Below are 20,061 nucleotides of genomic sequence, written 5' to 3' on the forward strand. Positions count from 1 at the left end.
ACTATCTGTTAAATGAATGTGTACGGGCATGTGTGTCTCCTCTGTGGTTTATAGGTGGGAATGTGTGGCTGCTTTTATTCATCGTTTGAAACGGCTCTTTTTCGTGCAAAGTGCACTTCCTGATACTATTTTCTATCATTTCAAATACAGTACTGCAGTGTGAGTCTCGATCACTTGGTGTCAGTATAATGACAAATAATGCTTCCACATGTTTTCGTCATAACCACTAGGACCATCCCTCTCCTCTAAAACCACCATCGACAGAATCATTTACGTGCAAGCGGCTTGAATGCACAATTTCGCTTCGAACAAATAATTATGCTTTGATGGATCACTGGATTATGGCAACGAACGTGAAAGAGGACTTTTACGTATTTTTTCGAGTATAGCTCTTTGAAATCTTTCTTTATTTTAAATGTTTCATCCTCACATCATGGAACAAAGACGGCGCCAGACATGGAGAGAGGGCACACAGTGGGTTGCTTGCTTGATAGTTTTGGTTACGTTTTGGAGCAGAGCTTCAGGACAACTCAGATATTCCATCTTCGAGGAAGTTAAAAAAGGAACTGTCGTTGGAAATATTGCTAAGGATTTAGGTCTTGATAAGACCACACTGAAAGAGAGGGGGTACCGTATTGTCTACGGCACGACAGAGCCTCCTTTTCGAGTAAATCAAGACGACGGTATCTTGTATGTGAACGGAAAAATTGACAGAGAGGAAGTGTGCGACCGAAGCAAGGTTTGTGTAATCGATTTAAAATCAGTGTTGGAAAACCCGCTGGAGGTCCACTATGTAGCAGTGGAGATTATGGATGTGAACGACCATGCACCGAGCTTCCCCGAAAATGAAAAGACATTAGAGATTTCTGAATCTGCATTACCAGGTGCAAAATTTCAGTTAAAGGCTGCGCGTGATGCTGACAGTGGTTCCTTATCCGTTCAGCAGTATAGGCTGAGTCATAATGACAATTTTCGTTTGGAAGTTAAAGATCGTGGTGAAGACCGAAAAACTCCTAGTTTAATTCTTCAAAAGCCACTAGATAGAGAATCTGTCAAAACCCATGTGTTACTTCTGACAGCCATTGATGGAGGTAAACCACCACGATCCGGTAACATGACAATAATTGTCAATGTGTTTGATGTCAATGACAACCCCCCAGTTTTCACCCAGGATTCCTATACTGTGCAGCTAAAAGAAAATTCTCCTCTCGGCACAACTGTTATACAAGTTAATGCAACAGATTTGGATGAAGGTTTAAATGGTGAAGTTGTATATTCATTCGGAAATGACGTGGATGCACATGCAAGTGCGCGTTTTGATCTAAATTCAGTGACTGGAGTAGTTACTGTGGCGGGGTCTCTCGATTTTGAAGAATGTAGTAGATACGAAATTGACATCCAGGCATCCGACAAGGCTGTAGCTACATTAGCTTCGGAAAAAAGCGTTCTCATACATATTGTTGATGTTAACGACAATGCGCCGGAGATTGAAGTGACATCCTTTTCACACGCGCTCCCAGAAGATTCAAAACCAGGAACCACAGTGGCCTTGATTAGTGTGAAAGACTCAGACTCTGGTCTCAACGGAAAAGTTATGTGTTACATAAGCCAAGAGCTTCCTTTTACAATCAGTCCATCTTTACAAAATAACATGTATTCTCTGGTAACCAAACTGCCTTTGGATAGAGAGCAACAATCACAATACGCTGTAACAATTGTTGCTAAAGATGCAGGAGAACCATCTTTAACATCAGACAAAATTATAAACATTGTTGTGTCAGATGTGAATGATAACAGGCCAGTGTTTTCACAGAACCCATATACTTTCTACATTACTGAGAACAACAACCCGGGAGCGTCTATTTTATCAGTGGCAGCACGTGATGGCGACGAGGGTAGTAATGCACTTATTTCTTATCTTCTATTCCGAGATAGAGGCGGAGAAAATTCTTTTGCCTCTTTTCTGAATGTTAACAGTGAAAACGGAGACATTTTGGCCCTGAAAAGTTTTGACTTTGAGACTCTGAAAACGTTCCAGTTCCAAGTTGTTGCCTCAGATTCTGGAACTCCGTCACTGAGCAGCAACGTCACAGTGAACGTGTTCATTCTGGATCAGAACGACAACGCTCCAGTCATCCTGTATCCAGTCAGCTCCAACGGTTCTGCTGAAGGTGTGGAGGAGATTCCCCGCAATGTGAACGCAGGACACTTGGTGACTAAAGTCAGAGCCTATGACGCTGATATAGGATATAACGGCTGGTTACTGTTTTCACTGCAGGAAGTTACTGACCACAGTCTCTTTGCTTTGGACCGCTATACAGGACAGATCAGAACACTTCGCTCGTTCACAGAGACAGACGAGGCTGAGCATAAACTGCTCATACTGGTCAAAGACAACGGGAACGTTTCACTGTCAGCAACAGCTACTGTCATTGTCAAACTGGTGGAGCCCAAAGAGGCTTTTGCAGCTTCTGACGTTAAAAGTGCAGCAAAAGATGACGAGGAGAATAATGTGACTTTTTACCTGATGATAACTTTGGGCTCAGTTTCTGTACTTTTTCTCATCAGCATCATCGTGCTGATTGCAATGCAGTGCTCCAAAACCACAGACTATACTTCTAAATATCTCCAGGAGACTAACTATGACGGGACACTGTGTCACAGCATCCAGTACAGATCTGGAGACAAACGGTACATGTTAGTGGGACCCAGGATGAGTATAGGATCTACTATAGTCCCGGGCAGCAACGCCAATACACTAGTGCTCCCTGACAGGAGGAGGACATCTGCAGAGGTAAGATCAATATTTTTTATTTTTCCCGTCCGTTCCATACTTAACAGTTTTGATGGTCATTCATGTTGAAAAGGGACCCTCTTGCGGCGACTTTCTGTCTAGAAATAAGAGAGAAGCGACACCTTCCTCACAATCAGCATTTAAAACTGGTACAAACAGTGTAATTTATTTTACTTTGATGTGAAAGCAGCGTTTTCGTTTTGACTGTCGAGCGTTGCTCCTTTACACTCAGATATATTTTTAAAGGCGTTTGTATCATGTTATTTTAGAATGCACTGACAGCTGTGGTTCATGGTGCTGAGTGCTAGAGTGATATTCTCCAATGTATTTGTTGTCGTTGTATTTGTTTTAGTATACCGGAAACACAAATAGAAAGACTACGGTTGCAACATGTGCTAAAGCCTCTCATTCAAAAAGTCAAAGTGGGTCGGTTCTGACCGGTCTGTGTGGGGGTATCTTGCCTCTAAACATTAGAAGTTCCTCTTGGATAAGATAAATGATTATTTCTGTGATCTGTGCTATTACCAGTTGCAACGCTTGGTGTCAGTGTAGTTTAGTGATTGTGTGTATCTGGCAGCCCTTTGCGTCACGAGCTTTATTTGGACCGAACCCTTGCATTTTTCTCAGGCAGTATACCTGAGCGTAGGATCGCGATAAGCAGCAACAAGGGTGTTTTATTGTCAGCATTTTCGTAAAAAACAGATCTTAGGAATCGTTTAGAAGCATGACTCAATAAGTCTCACTGATATCACGTCGTAGTTACTGGGCTGTTCTTCATCGCCTGCAAGTCATGGAACAAAGAGGATGCAAAGCGTGGACGGAACGACAGTGGTGGTTTGCCTTCATGGTTGTTTTGGATATTCTACGAAGCGGAGTTTCTGCACAGATCAGATATTCAATTTCTGAGGAGGTTCAAGTTGAAACCGTCGTAGGGAATATAGCCAAGGATTTGGGACTGGATAAAACTGCGCTCAATGAGAGAGGATACCGTATTGTAACGGGCTCATCTGAACCCCTGTTTGAGGTGAATCAAAATGATGGAATCCTATATGTGAAAAGAAGAATAGACAGAGAGGAGGTGTGCGACCGGAGCAGCCCGTGTTTGATCAATCTGAAAACCGTGCTAGAAAACCCGCTGGAGATCCACTACGTGGCCGTGGAAATACTTGATATAAATGACCACCAGCCTGTTTTTCCAGAGAAAGAGAAAAGGCTTGAGATTTCTGAGTCGGCCTTACCAGGAGCGAGATTTCAACTACAGGCTGCACGTGATCCCGATGCAGGCCAGTTCTCGATTCAGCAATATAAACTCAGCCATAACGATTATTTTAGATTAGAAGTTAAGGACAGAGGCGAGGACCGTAAAGTGCCGTTTTTGGTTCTGCAGAAGCAGCTGGATAGAGAAACTGCAGGGAAACATAAGCTGCGTCTAACCGCCGTTGACGGAGGAAAACCGGTGAAATCTGGTGCTATAGAAATAATTGTTGACGTACTTGATGTAAATGACAACTCCCCGGTGTTTACCAAAGAGTTTTACTCAGCCACACTTAAAGAAAACGTTCCCGTTGGCACCGTAGTGATTCAGGTAAATGCAACAGATTTGGACGAGGGTGCAAATGGCGAAATGATATACTCATTTGGAAAAGAAGTTGATTCAAAATTAATGGATGTTTTTAGTGTTGACGGAAACACTGGTGAAATTAAAGTAATCGGTCAGATAGATTTCGAGGAAAGTAAAAGTTATGAAATTGATATTCAGGCGTCTGATAAAGGACACGTTCCGCTAACAACTGACAAAAGTGTTACGATAACTGTTCTTGATGTTAATGATAATCCACCTGAGATAGAGGTGACATCATTTTCTAGCTCTATTAAAGAGGATTCAAAGATAGGAACTACAGTGGCTCTGATTAGTGTCAGTGATTTAGACTCTGGAATCAATGGCAAAGTGATTTGCACAATCAACGAAGATGTACCTTTCACATTATCTCCATCATTGCAAGAAAACATGTACGCTGTTTTAACCAGGTCGCACTTAGACAGAGAAGTTGTTAACCAATTTGATGTCACAATTATTGCAAAAGACACAGGTGACCCGTCATTTTCTACTAAAAAGACCATAAACGTCATAATATCAGATGTAAATGACAACAGACCAGAGTTTTCCTCAAGCCCCTATTCATTTTATATCACCGAGAATAACAGCCCAGGAGCTTCGGTATTCTCTGTTAGAGCTTCTGATCGCGATGAAAGTGATAATGCTCTCATTTCATATCATATTTTGAGAGAAGCAAGCGGAGATAATAAACTGACCTCGTTTTTAAACATTAACAGTGAAAATGGAGTCATTTTGGCCCTGAAAAGTTTTGACTTTGAGACTCTGAAAACGTTCCAGTTCCAAGTTGTTGCCTCAGATTCTGGAACTCCGTCGCTGAGCAGCAACGTCACAGTGAACGTGTTCATTCTGGATCAGAACGACAACGCTCCAGTCATCCTGTATCCAGTCAGCTCCAACGGTTCTGCTGAAGGTGTGGAGGAGATTCCCCGCAATGTGAACGCAGGACACTTGGTGACTAAAGTCAGAGCCTATGACGCTGATATAGGATATAACGGCTGGTTACTGTTTTCACTGCAGGAAGTTACTGACCACAGTCTCTTTGCTTTGGACCGCTATACAGGACAGATCAGAACACTTCGCTCGTTCACAGAGACAGACGAGGCTGAGCATAAACTGCTCATACTGGTCAAAGACAACGGGAACGTTTCACTGTCAGCAACAGCTACTGTCATTGTCAAACTGGTGGAGCCCAAAGAGGCTTTTGCAGCTTCTGACGTTAAAAGTGCAGCAAAAGATGACGAGGAGAATAATGTGACTTTTTACCTGATGATAACTTTGGGCTCAGTTTCTGTACTTTTTCTCATCAGTATCATCGTGCTGATTGCAATGCAGTGCTCCAAAACCACAGACTATACTTCTAAATATCTCCAGGAGACTAACTATGACGGGACACTGTGTCACAGCATCCAGTACAGATCTGGAGACAAACGGTACATGTTAGTGGGACCCAGGATGAGTATAGGATCTACTATAGTCCCGGGCAGCAACGCCAATACACTAGTGCTCCCTGACAGGAGGAGAGCTTCTGGAGAGGTAAGATTGTTTTCAAGTTATCTGATTACGACATATATATTTTATGGGGGTTACTATAAAGTATTAACTAATTAGAAATGTTTTCAAACTTAAAATTGAAACAGTCACGAAATTAAGGCCAACTGATTTGCAAGTGGTAACTTTCTCTGTCCTTGGTGCTGATTTTTTTCCTCATTAGTTTACGGATCATGCGTGTGGGTACATGACTGCAAATCAGTGCGTCCTCTGTTTTTATTTCGCTTTCTTGCAATGAAAAGAGAGATCGCATGGTGTCAGTGCACGAAAACGTAAGTGCTTCACAAGAGCTCATACAAGGTGCACTTTGGAACCGCCCATTGACAATAATACTAGCTCAGCAGCAGCAGCAGCAGCGTCGTTCTTAAGCTGACGGTTTACCATCGCAAAATTGTCTGAACTTCAAATATATCGAGAAAAGAAAAAGGTCCACACGGAATACTGTGCATGATGCTGCCTCTCTGATGCCCTTCCTTTTCTCGTGAAGGATTATTACAATTTTCGTTTACGAACATGGAACAAAGAAGGTACGAGGCACGACGCTGGGTTTGTTTCGTGGTTGCTGTGTTTCTGTGGAGCGTGGCCTCGGCACAGATACGATATTCCATATCAGAGGAAGTCAACGAAGGAACTGCGGCTGGGAATGTTGCAAAAGATCTGGGATTAGATAAAAGCACATTGAAAGAGAGGAAGTATCGGATCGTTTCTAGTGCAACGGACCCTCTTTTCCATGTAAATCAGAACGATGGCATCCTGTATGTGAACAGAAAGATCGACAGAGAGGAAGTATGCGAGCGGAGCAGCATCTGTTTACTTAATCTGAAAACCGTGCTAGAAAATCCGCTGGAGATCCATTACGTTGGAGTTGAGGTCTTGGATGTAAACGATCATTCCCCCAGCTTTCCAGAGACAGAAAAAACGTTAGAAATTTCAGAGTCTGTGTTAAGTGGAACAAGGTTTCAGCTACAAGCAGCACGAGATCCAGACAGTGGTCATTTTTCCGTGCAACAATATAAACTCAGCCCAAACGACCACTTTCGTTTGGAAGTTAAAGATAAGGGAGAAGATGGTAAAATACCCATTTTAATTGTGCAGAAATCGTTGGATAGGGAGGCAGCTGAAAGTCACTCATTAGTGCTGACAGCTCTGGATGGAGGGAAACCTCCGAAATCTGGTGAGATGAATATTATAGTGAATGTTTTGGATGTTAATGATAATGCTCCTGTTTTTTCTAAAGACGTTTATTCTGTGATGCTGGATGAAAATACTCCAGTAGGCACAACAGTCATTCAAGTGAATGCAACTGATTTAGATGAAGGCCCAAACGGAGAAGTAGTTTACTCATTCAGCAACAGTGTTAATCGCAGGTTATTTAAGCTGTTTGAAATCATTCCATCAACAGGTGAAATAATTGTGAAGGGTCCAATAGACTATGAGCAAAAGGATAAATATGAAATTGAAATACGGGCATCAGATAAAGGTCTTGCTCCTCTTACAAGAGAAAAAAGTGTCATTATTAAGATAGTTGATGTGAATGATAATGCTCCAGAGATTGAAGTTACCTCATTTTCAAACTTCATCCCTGAAGATTCCAGACCAGGAACCACAGTTGCTCTAATCAGTGTGAATGACTTGGACTCTGGTCTCAATGGAAAAGTTATTTGTTCTCTAAATGAAGATGTTCCATTTGCTTTATCACCATCCTTACAAGACAAAATGTATTCATTAGTCACTAAATCTCCTCTGGACAGAGAGAAACAGTCACATTATGACCTGACAATAACTGCTAAAGACGCTGGTCAACCTCCATTATCATCTGAAAAGACAATAAGTGTTGTGGTGTCAGATGTGAATGACAACAGTCCAGAGTTTTCACTGAGTCCCTATACTTTCTATGTCACAGAGGGAAACAATCCAGGAGCCTCTGTGTTTTCTGTTAAAGCTTTTGATCGTGATGAGAGCGACAATGCTCTTATTTCCTATCATATTCTCAGAGATGGAAGCCAAGAGAATAAACTGACTTCATTTCTCAACATAAACAGTGAAAACGGAGACATTTTGGCCCTAAAAAGTTTTGACTTTGAGACCCTGAAAACGTTCCAGTTCCAAGTTGTTGCCTCAGATTCTGGAACTCCGTCGCTGAGCAGCAACGTCACAGTGAACGTGTTCATTCTGGATCAGAACGACAACGCTCCAGTCATCCTGTATCCAGTCAGCTCCAACGGTTCTGCTGAAGGTGTGGAGGAGATTCCCCGCAATGTGAACGCAGGACACTTGGTGACTAAAGTCAGAGCCTATGACGCTGATATAGGATATAACGGCTGGTTACTGTTTTCACTGCAGGAAGTTACTGACCACAGTCTCTTTGCTTTGGACCGCTATACAGGACAGATCAGAACACTTCGCTCGTTCACAGAGACAGACGAGGCTGAGCATAAACTGCTCATACTGGTCAAAGACAACGGGAACGTTTCACTGTCAGCAACAGCTACTGTCATTGTCAAACTGGTGGAGCCCAAAGAGGCTTTTGCAGCTTCTGACGTTAAAAGTGCAGCAAAAGATGACGAGGAGAATAATGTGACTTTTTACCTGATGATAACTTTGGGCTCAGTTTCTGTACTTTTTCTCATCAGTATCATCGTGCTGATTGCAATGCAGTGCTCCAAAACCACAGACTATACTTCTAAATATCTCCAGGAGACTAACTATGACGGGACACTGTGTCACAGCATCCAGTACAGATCTGGAGACAAACGGTACATGTTAGTGGGACCCAGGATGAGTATAGGATCTACTATAGTCCCGGGCAGCAACGCCAATACTCTAGTGCTCCCTGACAGGAGGAGGACATCTGCAGAGGTAAGGTTTATATAAGTGCAAACTGTGAGTAGCCTAAGTGTATTGTTTGTTCACTAAATATATCAACAATGCCTCCCTAGGTAAAGTCTTGTATAGCTTTGCTCCAGTTTGTCGGCTTCCCTTGTTTTCCCTGGCAGTTATGAGTTTATAAACAATGGGGTAGTCACTTACTTTGTCAACACCTTAAACGACTCTTCAGAACAGTTCTGACTTCATGTTTGTTTTATCATTCTGCACTTTCGCTTGGGCAGTGATATGAATAATGCTTCTAGCTCCTTTATTTTGCCGCAGCATTTTGTTTTATCTTGATCTCGTATCTTGTATCAGTGTAACCTCTTACAGCAATCTTCAATTTTTACAGTAGCTTGACCATTTGAAATTGAAAAGTGACTGTGTGATTAGTGAGTGTGCTTTTTCAAAGTCCCTTCACTTAACACTGAAAAGTATATGATGAAAATGTAAGCTATACAATCCTGTAGAATTGCAACTATGATATGGCAGTTCAAAAACCTGCTCAAGCCGATTCAGCATACTTAATAACCTCAAAAGATGAGATGGTACCTTAAAAGAAACTGTATATTGGACTGCAGCACACTGCAAACGCTGTCCTTGGTGCTGTAAGTGTTTTGCTTCAGATACTAATGTCGCAATCAGAGTGTCTTAATTCATGAGAGATCAATAATAATGATAACAATAAATAAATCTGTTCAGTAGTGTTACATACATCTTCAAAATATATTTTGGTTCATTACACTTTCTGAAGGATGTAATTGTGGTGGCTTGTGTACAGACTGAAGAGAATCCTCATCTCTTCCCATAGCTACAGTCGACTAACGGTGCTGAGAGGTTCGCTGCGGCTAAAAGCCAAATTACCCGACCGACCTAATGGACAGTGTTTCCTTCGACTCTCTGCAGTGAGAAATGAAGGCGCATGGTGTCAGTGTAATGTTAAAGATCAGCGTTACACCAGCTTGTCGTCACTGGCATTTAGTTCCACCTCCTGGCTACATCCTAACGTCAGGACTGGCAGGATCGTTTCTGGCTTATTTTGTGTAAATGATCGTGTTTCCTCCATTTATGGATACATAGAGACTAAATTGGTATTTAGATGTATTCACGTGTTGGATTCTGTCGTTACAACGTAGTTATTGCCCTTGTGATGGATTGCTGATGATTTCGGGTTTAGCCATGGAACAAAGAAGAGAAAACCCACGAACGGCGCGAGGACATTTGTTCGGCTGCGTGTTTGCGGTGTTTCTGTGGAGCGTGGCCTCGGCGCAGATAAGATATTCAATCTCGGAGGAGGTTAACGAAGGAACTGTGGTTGGAAACATAGCAAAAGATCTGGGACTGGATAAAAGCACACTGAGTGACAGGAAGTATCGGGTTGTTTCTAGTAACGCGGATCCGCTTTTCCATGTGAATCAAAACGATGGTATCCTGTATGTGAGCAGGAAGATTGACAGAGAAGAGGTGTGCCCGCAGAGCAGTACGTGTTTGATACATCTGAAAACCGTGCTGGAAAACCCGCTGGAGGTTCATTATGTTGAGGTAGAGGTGCTGGATATAAATGATCACTCGCCAACTTTCCCAGAAAAAGACAAAAGGTTGGAAATTTCCGAGTCTGTTTTGCCTGGAGCACGATTTCAGCTAAAACCTGCACGGGATCCAGACAGCGGTACCTTCTCCGTACAGCGATATAAACTCAGTCAGAACGATCACTTCCGATTGGAAATTAAGGATAAAGGAGATGATGGCAAAATACCAATATTAGTTGTTCAAAAATCGTTAGACAGGGAAACTGCTGGTATTCACTCGTTGCTACTGACAGCTCTTGATGGAGGGAAACCTCCGAAATCTGGCGAGATGAATATTATAGTGAATGTGTTGGATATTAATGATAACGCGCCTGTTTTCTCTAAGGATGTTTATTCTGTGATGCTCTATGAAAATGCTCCATTTGGTACAACAGTCATACAAGTGAATGCAACTGATTTGGATGAAGGCTCGAATGGAGAAGTAGTTTACTCATTCAGCAATAGTATGCATCAAAATATTTTAAACTTATTTAACATCAATCCATCCACTGGAGAGATAACTGTTAAAGATCTTATAGACTATGAGGAGAAGGACAAATATGAAATTGAAATCGAAGCATCAGATAAAGGTTTTGCTCCTCTTACAAGAGAAAAAAGTGTCATTATTAAGATAGTTGACGTGAATGATAATGCTCCAGAGATTGAAGTTACCTCATTTTCAAACTTCATCCCTGAAGATTCCAGACCAGGAACCACAGTTGCTCTAATCAGTGTGAATGACTTGGACTCTGGTCTCAATGGAAAAGTTATTTGTTCTCTAAGTGAAGATGTTCCGTTTACTTTATCACCATCCTTAAAAGACAAAATGTATTCATTAGTCACTAAATCTCCTCTGGACAGAGAGAAACAGTCACATTATGAGCTGACAATAACTGCTAAAGACGCTGGTCAACCTCCATTATCATCTGAAAAGACAATAAGTGTTGTTGTGTCAGATGTGAATGACAACAGTCCAGAGTTTTCACTGAGTCCCTATACTTTCTATGTCACAGAGGGAAACAATCCAGGAGCCTCTGTGTTTTCCGTTAAAGCTTTTGATCGTGATGAGAGCGACAATGCTCTTATTTCCTATCATATTCTCAGAGATGGAAGCCAAGAGAATAAACTGACTTCATTTCTCAACATAAACAGTGAAAACGGAGACATTTTGGCCCTAAAAAGTTTTGACTTTGAGACTCTGAAAACGTTCCAGTTCCAAGTTGTTGCCTCAGATTCTGGAACTCCGTCGCTGAGCAGCAACGTCACAGTGAACGTGTTCATTCTGGATCAGAACGACAACGCTCCAGTCATCCTGTATCCAGTCAGCTCCAACGGTTCTGCTGAAGGTGTGGAGGAGATTCCCCGCAATGTGAACGCAGGACACTTGGTGACTAAAGTCAGAGCCTATGACGCTGATATAGGATATAACGGCTGGTTACTGTTTTCACTGCAGGAAGTTACTGACCACAGTCTCTTTGCTTTGGACCGCTATACAGGACAGATCAGAACACTTCGCTCGTTCACAGAGACAGACGAGGCTGAGCATAAACTGCTCATACTGGTCAAAGACAACGGGAACGTTTCACTGTCAGCAACAGCTACTGTCATTGTCAAACTGGTGGAGCCCAAAGAGGCTTTTGCAGCTTCTGACGTTAAAAGTGCAGCAAAAGATGACGAGGAGAATAATGTGACTTTTTACCTGATGATAACTTTGGGCTCAGTTTCTGTACTTTTTCTCATCAGCATCATCGTGCTGATTGCAATGCAGTGCTCCAAAACCACAGACTATACTTCTAAATATCTCCAGGAGACTAACTATGACGGGACACTGTGTCACAGCATCCAGTACAGATCTGGAGACAAGCGGTACATGTTAGTGGGACCCAGGATGAGTATAGGATCTACTATAGTCCCGGGCAGCAACGCCAATACTCTAGTGCTCCCTGACAGGAGGAGGACATCTGCAGAGGTAAGGTTTATATAAGTGCAAAATATGAGTAGCCTAAGTGTATTGTTTGTTCACTAAATATATCAACAATGCCTCCCTAGGTAATGTTTTGTACAGCTTTGCTCCAGTTTGTCGGCTTCCCTTGTTTTCCCTGGCAGTTATGAGTTTATAAACAATGGGGTAGTCACTTACTTTGTCAACACCTTAAACGACTCTTCAGAACAGTTCTGACTTCATGTTTGTTTTATCATTCTGCACTTTCGCTTGGGCAGTGATATGAATAATGCTTCTAGCTCCTTTATTTTGCCGCAGCATTTTCTTTTATCTTGATCTCGTATCTTGTATCAGTGTAACCTCTTACAGCAATCTTCAATTTTTACAGTAGCTTGACCATTTGAAATTGAAAGGTGACTGTGTGATTGGTGAGTGTGCTTTTTCAAAGTCCCTTCACTTAACACTGAAAAGTATATGATGAAAATGTAAGCTATACAATCCTGTAGAATTGCAATTATGATATGGCAGTGCGAAAAACCTGCTCAAGCCGATTCAGCATACTTGATAACCTCAAAAGATGAGATGGTACCTTAAAAGAAACTGTATATTGGACTGCAGCACACTGCAAACGCTGTCCTTGGTGCTGTAAGTGTTTTGCTTCAGATACTAATGTCGCAATCAGAGTGTCTTAATTCATGAGAGATCAATAATAATGATAACAATAAATAAATCTGTTCAGTAGTGTTACATACATCTTCAAAATATATTTCGGTTCATTACACTTTCTGAAGGATGTAATTGTGGTGGCTTGTGTACAGACTGAAGAGAATCCTCATCTCTTCCCATAGCTACAGTCGACTAACGGTGCTGAGAGGTTCGCTGCGGCTAAAAGCCAAATTACCCGACCGACCTAATGGACAGTGTTTCCTTCGACTCTCTGCAGTGAGAAATGAAGGCGCATGGTGTCAGTGTAATGTTAAAGATCAGCGTTACACCAGCTTGTCGTCACTGGCATTTAGTTCCACCTCCTGGCTACATCCTAACGTCAGGACTGGCAGGATCGTTTCTGGCTTATTTTGTGTAAATGATCGTGTTTCCTCCATTTATGGATACATAGAGACTAAATTGGTATTTAGATGTATTCACGTGTTGGATTCTGTCGTTACAACGTAGTTATTGCCCTTGTGATGGATTGCTGATGATTTCGGGTTTAGCCATGGAACAAAGAAGAGAAAACCCACGAACGGCGCGAGGACATTTGTTCGGCTGCGTGTTTGCGGTGTTTCTGTGGAGCGTGGCCTCGGCGCAGATAAGATATTCAATCTCGGAGGAGGTTAACGAAGGAACTGTGGTTGGAAACATAGCAAAAGATCTGGGACTGGATAAAAGCACACTGAGTGACAGGAAGTATCGGGTTGTTTCTAGTAACGCGGATCCGCTTTTCCATGTGAATCAAAACGATGGTATCCTGTATGTGAGCAGGAAGATTGACAGAGAAGAGGTGTGCCCGCAGAGCAGTACGTGTTTGATACATCTGAAAACCGTGCTGGAAAACCCGCTGGAGGTTCATTATGTTGGAGTGGAAGTGCTGGATATAAATGATCATGCTCCCAGTTTCCCGGATAAAGAGACAACGTTGGAGATTTCAGAATCAGTGTTACCTGGAGCACGTATTCAGCTAAAAGCCTCGCGAGATACAGACAGTGGTCATTTTTCCGTGCAACACTATAAACTTACTGACAGCGATCACTTCCGTTTGGAAATTAAGGATAAAGGGGAAGATGGTAAAATACCAATACTGGTTGTTAAAAAATCGTTAGACAGGGAAACTGCAGGAAGTCACTCATTAGTGCTGACAGCTCTGGATGGAGGGAAACCTCCGAAATCTGGTGAAATGAATATTATAGTGAATGTTTTGGATATTAATGATAACGCGCCTGTTTTCTCTAAGGATGTTTATTCTGTGATGCTCTATGAAAATGCTCCAGTTGGTACAACAGTCATACAAGTGAATGCATCTGATTTAGATGAAGGCTCGAATGGAGAAGTAGTTTACGCATTTACAAACAGTATCAGCCAAAGATTATTAAACCTATTTGACATCAATCCATCCACTGGAGAGATAACTGTTAAAGGTCTTATAGACTATGAGGAGAAGGACAGATATGAAATTGAAATTCAAGCAATGGATAGAGGTTTTGCTCCACTGGCAACAGAAAAAAGTGTCATTATCAAGATAGTTGACGTGAATGATAATGCTCCAGAGATTGAAGTTACCTCATTTTCAAACTTCATCCCTGAAGATTCCAGACCAGGAACCACAGTTGCTCTTATCAGTGTGAATGACTTGGACTCTGGTCTCAATGGAAAAGTTATTTGTTCTCTAAGTGTAGATGTTCCATTTGCTTTATCACCATCCTTACAAGACAAAATGTATTCATTAGTCACTAAATCTCCTCTGGACAGAGAGAAACAGTCACATTATGACCTGACAATAACTGCTAAAGACGCTGGTCAACCTCCATTATCATCTGAAAAGACAATAAGTGTTGTGGTGTCAGATGTGAATGACAACAGTCCAGAGTTTTCACTGAGTCCCTATACTTTCTATGTCACAGAGGGAAACAATCCAGGAGCCTCTGTGTTTTCTGTTAAAGCTTTTGATCGTGATGAGAGCGACAATGCTCTTATTTCCTATCATATTCTCAGAGATGGAAGCCAAGAGAATAAACTGGCTTCATTTCTCAATATAAACAGTGAAAACGGAGACATTTTGGCCCTAAAAAGTTTTGACTTTGAGACCCTGAAAACGTTCCAGTTCCAAGTTGTTGCCTCAGATTCTGGAACTCCGTCGCTGAGCAGCAACGTCACAGTGAACGTGTTCATTCTGGATCAGAACGACAACGCTCCAGTCATCCTGTATCCAGTCAGCTCCAACGGTTCTGCTGAAGGTGTGGAGGAGATTCCCCGCAATGTGAACGCAGGACACTTGGTGACTAAAGTCAGAGCCTATGACGCTGATATAGGATATAACGGCTGGTTACTGTTTTCACTGCAGGAAGTTACTGACCACAGTCTCTTTGCTTTGGACCGCTATACAGGACAGATCAGAACACTTCGCTCGTTCACAGAGACAGACGAGGCTGAGCATAAACTGCTCATACTGGTCAAAGACAACGGGAACGTTTCACTGTCAGCAACAGCTACTGTCATTGTCAAACTGGTGGAGCCCAAAGAGGCTTTTGCAGCTTCTGACGTTAAAAGTGCAGCAAAAGATGACGAGGAGAATAATGTGACTTTTTACCTGATGATAACTTTGGGCTCAGTTTCTGTACTTTTTCTCATCAGCATCATCGTGCTGATTGCAATGCAGTGCTCCAAAACCACAGACTATACTTCTAAATATCTCCAGGAGACTAACTATGACGGGACACTGTGTCACAGCATCCAGTACAGATCTGGAGACAAACGGTACATGTTAGTGGGACCCAGGATGAGTATAGGATCTACTATAGTCCCGGGCAGCAACGCCAATACACTAGTGCTCCCTGACAGGAGGAGAGCTTCTGGAGAGGTAAGGCATTTCTAATCAAGATTCTTTTTTACCCCATGAATTTGATAGTGTGTCTGCTGTCCTTTGAATAAAACATTTTCTTTTGTATCTAATTAACCTGGACAAGAATGATATAACCACTGAAAGAGTATTTTACATCTTAATTCTAGAAATTGCTTCAATTAGCAAGTAGTTTGAAAAGCCCAATCGATACACTCACTTTTCTTGAAAATCACTTGATTATGCTTCATGATCTGTTAATGTGCATCATCTCTTGGACCACTGATGAAGGCCTGTAGATGTTGTTTTTTGTTACAACATTAAGTAATTTATTTCATTAACTGACCGTCTTTCTCTACTGCTTCTTGATATTGACATCATTACAAAGCTGATGTATCTGACAATAGATCTAATATTGCTTTTTCATAATTTGATGAGGTGAATCATGCAACAAGCGTTCGAGACCTTAGTGATTTTATATGGATGAGTATGCAGCATTAGCACATCTTTAGTACCCACATCATATCAACCATAGACAACACGTAATTAAATGCTTCCAGAAACAAGCAGGAGCTGTGTGGCGGCTTGAGAAAAAGCCTAACAAATAAATTTGAAAGGGAAAGATAACACCATCACCAAATGTAGTTGGACTAAGTTAGTGGTGACCCCTGTCCATGGTGCTGAACGTGAGTACTCTGATTGCCTGATATCTGTTCATGAATTCATACTTTACTGACTTCATCTCGGTGTTTGAAATTATAGGACTTGAAGTTGTGATGTCAGTGTTTTCTCTGGTGTTATGTAGATTGTTGTTGACATTTTGAGAAGCTTTGCTGTATAGTGTTTTTAAAGGAGGTTTTGTGTTAACAATGAGCAGCCACAACATCTGTTTTAATTTACTTGACTATTTGGGCAATGCTTCGAGATGAAAAAAATCGACCTGCTGTTTTGATTTTCTGCAGTAAGAGTTCAGATCGCATGGTGTCAGTGTAATGAAAAAAAAAACAATCAGCACTGAATGTGCTTGTCGTCAGTGCATCTTGGTTCCGCCTCTTGACAGACTCCTCACTTCGATGTTAACGCAGTCCTTTCTGAGGTAACTGCTGCTTTTGGAAATACGGTTTACCCTCATATCTGTCGTTGTAGGAGGAGGATGAATATTTTCCCCCATGAAAGAGTTGGATTATGTCATTAAAACACAGTTAGTGTTTTTGTGAATGACTACTGATGACATCGGTCTTAACCATGGAACAAAGAGGATACGGGAGACGAACGGCGCGAGGACATTTGTTCGGCTGCGTGTTTGCGGTGTTTCTGTGGAGCGTGGCCTCGGCGCAGATAAGATATTCAATCTCGGAGGAGGTTAACGAAGGAACTGTGGTTGGAAACATAGCAAAAGATCTGGGACTGGATAAAAGCACACTGGGTGACAGGAAGTATCGGGTTGTTTCTAGTAACGCGGATCCGCTTTTCCATGTAAATCAAAACGATGGTATCCTGTATGTGAGCAGGAAGATTGACAGAGAAGAGGTGTGCCCGCAGAGCAGTACGTGTTTGATACATCTGAAAACCGTGCTGGAAAACCCGCTGGAGGTTCATTATGTTGAGGTAGAGGTGCTGGATATAAATGATCATGCTCCCAGTTTCCCGGATAAAGAGAAAACGTTGGAGATTTCAGAATCAGTGTTACCTGGAGTTCGTGTTCCGCTACAACCTGCACGAGACCCAGACGGTGGTCCTTTCTCTGTTCAGCAGTATAAACTCAGCCCCAATGACCACTTCCGTTTGGAAATTAAGGATAAAGGAGAAGATGGTAAAATACCTTTTTTAATTGTGCAGAAATCGTTGGATAGGGAGGCAGCGAGAAGTCACTCATTAGTGCTGACAGCTCTGGATGGAGGGAAACCTCCGAAATCTGGTGAAATGAATATTATAGTTAATGTTTTGGATATTAATGATAATGCTCCTGTTTTTTCTAAGGATGTTTATTCTGCAATGCTCAATGAAAATGCTCCAGTTGGTACAACAGTCATACAAGTGAATGCATCTGATTTAGATGAAGGCCAAAACGGAGAAGTAGTGTATTCATTCAGCAGTATTGTAAATCGTAGGTTATTGAACCTTTTTGATATTCATCCAATGACAGGTGAAATACTCGTGAAAGGATTAATAGACTATGAAGAGAAGGACAGATATGAGATTGAAATTGAAGCATCAGATAAAGGTCTGGCTCCACTGGCTACACAGAAAAGCATCATTATCAAGATAGTTGATGTGAATGATAATGCTCCAGAGATTGAAGTTACCTCATTTTCAAACTTCATCCCTGAAGATTCCAGACCAGGAACCACAGTTGCTCTAATCAGTGTGAATGACTTGGACTCTGGTCTCAATGGAAAAGTTATTTGTTCTCTAAGTGTAGATGTTCCATTTACATTATCACCATCCTTAAAAGACAAAATGTATTCATTAGTCACTAAATCTCCTCTGGACAGAGAGAAACAGTCACATTATGACCTGACAATAACTGCTAAAGACGCTGGTCAACCTCCATTATCATCTGAAAAGACAATAAGTGTTGTGGTGTCAGATGTGAATGACAACAGTCCAGAGTTTTCACTGAGTCCCTATACTTTCTATGTCACAGAGGGAAACAATCCAGGAGCCTCTGTGTTTTCTGTTAAAGCTTTTGATCGTGATGAGAGCGACAATGCTCTTATTTCCTATCATATTCTCAGAGATGGAAGCCAAGAGAATAAATTGGCTTCATTTCTCAACATAAACAGTGAAAACGGAGACATTTTGGCCCTGAAAAGTTTTGACTTTGAGACCCTGAAAACGTTCCAGTTCCAAGTTGTTGCCTCAGATTCTGGAACTCCGTCGCTGAGCAGCAACGTCACAGTGAACGTGTTCATTCTGGATCAGAACGACAACGCTCCAGTCATCCTGTATCCAGTCAGCTCCAACGGTTCTGCTGAAGGTGTGGAGGAGATTCCCCGCAATGTGAACGCAGGACACTTGGTGACTAAAGTCAGAGCCTATGACGCTGATATAGGATATAACGGCTGGTTACTGTTTTCACTGCAGGAAGTTACTGACCACAGTCTCTTTGCTTTGGACCGCTATACAGGACAGATCAGAACACTTCGCTCGTTCACAGAGACAGACGAGGCTGAGCATAAACTGCTCATACTGGTCAAAGACAACGGGAACGTTTCACTGTCAGCAACAGCTACTGTCATTGTCAAACTGGTGGAGCCCAAAGAGGCTTTTGCAGCTTCTGACGTTAAAAGTGCAGCAAAAGATGACGAGGAGAATAATGTGACTTTTTACCTGATGATAACTTTGGGCTCAGTTTCTGTACTTTTTCTCATCAGCATCATCGTGCTGATTGCAATGCAGTGCTCCAAAACCACAGACTATACTTCTAAATATCTCCAGGAGACTAACTATGATGGGACACTGTGTCACAGCATCCAGTACAGATCTGGAGACAAACGGTACATGTTAGTGGGACCCAGGATGAGTATAGGATCTACTATAGTCCCGGGCAGCAACGCCAATACTCTAGTGCTCCCTGACAGGAGGAGGACATCTGGAGAGGTAAGGCATATTTAAACAACTACTTTTTCCATGTACATACAGTCACATCGAAGGACCGGGGACTAAAAATACTATTTGGGGGAAATCTATATGTTTATAATCAATGCATCAAGCAAAACGTCCATATTCAACAAACAGTATTTGCAAAATATTCCCTTTGTTGTAATTTTTTCCTACATTTATAATGGTGTATGTTTTTCCTACATTATGAATGAAGAAAGTAAGACATTCCGACAATAAGTGCCGTGACTGAGAGAAAGCCTCTGAAGATTTTACAGTGAACTTTAATATTTCAGATTTGTTGCTCGTAAATATCACTTTTATGATACCCGTGGCATGTATGATCACCATTTTAATTCTTTTTAATATTGAAAGTGTACAGTACCAGATGATTTCCTGGAGCCTTGGCGTGCTTTCAAAAAGTATAGCATTTGATCCCTTGGCAACTCTTTTATTTACCTTGGCGGGTGTGAGCATTTGTCGTTTCAGGGCTCTTTTTTTCGCAGTATAGAGATTAATCATACAATGAAAAAGACTGAAACTCTTATTGTCTTTATTTTCACTATA

General features: G+C 41.8%; 6 protein-coding genes across 6 annotated transcripts; all 6 read left to right on the forward strand.

Annotated features, from left to right (window-relative positions):
* Window positions 1–433: 433 nt before the first annotated feature.
* On the forward strand, window positions 434–2,902 carry LOC139207630 (protocadherin alpha-3-like). The gene is made up of 2 exons (XM_070837366.1): window positions 434–2,794; window positions 2,897–2,902. Exons 1-2 carry the CDS (start codon window positions 434–436, stop codon window positions 2,900–2,902), a joined length of 2,367 nt encoding a protein of 788 aa, XP_070693467.1.
* A 736-nt stretch (window positions 2,903–3,638) lies between these two features.
* Window positions 3,639–6,020, forward strand: LOC139207631 (protocadherin alpha-3-like). Its single transcript, XM_070837368.1, has one exon. It carries the CDS (start codon window positions 3,639–3,641, stop codon window positions 6,018–6,020), a length of 2,382 nt encoding a protein of 793 aa, XP_070693469.1.
* A 453-nt stretch (window positions 6,021–6,473) lies between these two features.
* Window positions 6,474–8,834, forward strand: LOC139207632 (protocadherin alpha-4-like). The gene has a single exon (XM_070837369.1). It carries the CDS (start codon window positions 6,474–6,476, stop codon window positions 8,832–8,834), a length of 2,361 nt encoding a protein of 786 aa, XP_070693470.1.
* Window positions 8,835–10,007: 1,173 nt separating this feature from the next.
* Window positions 10,008–12,380, forward strand: LOC139207633 (protocadherin alpha-3-like). Its single transcript, XM_070837370.1, has one exon. It carries the CDS (start codon window positions 10,008–10,010, stop codon window positions 12,378–12,380), a length of 2,373 nt encoding a protein of 790 aa, XP_070693471.1.
* A 1,174-nt stretch (window positions 12,381–13,554) lies between these two features.
* LOC139207634 (protocadherin alpha-8-like) lies at window positions 13,555–15,927 on the forward strand. Its single transcript, XM_070837371.1, has one exon. The coding sequence runs from the start codon at window positions 13,555–13,557 to the stop codon at window positions 15,925–15,927; it is 2,373 nt and encodes a 790-aa protein (XP_070693472.1).
* Window positions 15,928–17,136: 1,209 nt separating this feature from the next.
* LOC139207635 (protocadherin alpha-8-like) lies at window positions 17,137–20,012 on the forward strand. The gene is made up of 2 exons (XM_070837372.1): window positions 17,137–19,494; window positions 20,001–20,012. The coding sequence occupies exons 1-2, from the start codon at window positions 17,137–17,139 to the stop codon at window positions 20,010–20,012; spliced, it is 2,370 nt and encodes a 789-aa protein (XP_070693473.1).
* Window positions 20,013–20,061: the final 49 nt, after the last annotated feature.

The sequence above is a fragment of the Pempheris klunzingeri genome, chromosome 9, assembly GCF_042242105.1.
Source record: "Pempheris klunzingeri isolate RE-2024b chromosome 9, fPemKlu1.hap1, whole genome shotgun sequence".
NCBI lineage: Eukaryota > Metazoa > Chordata > Actinopteri > Acropomatiformes > Pempheridae > Pempheris > Pempheris klunzingeri.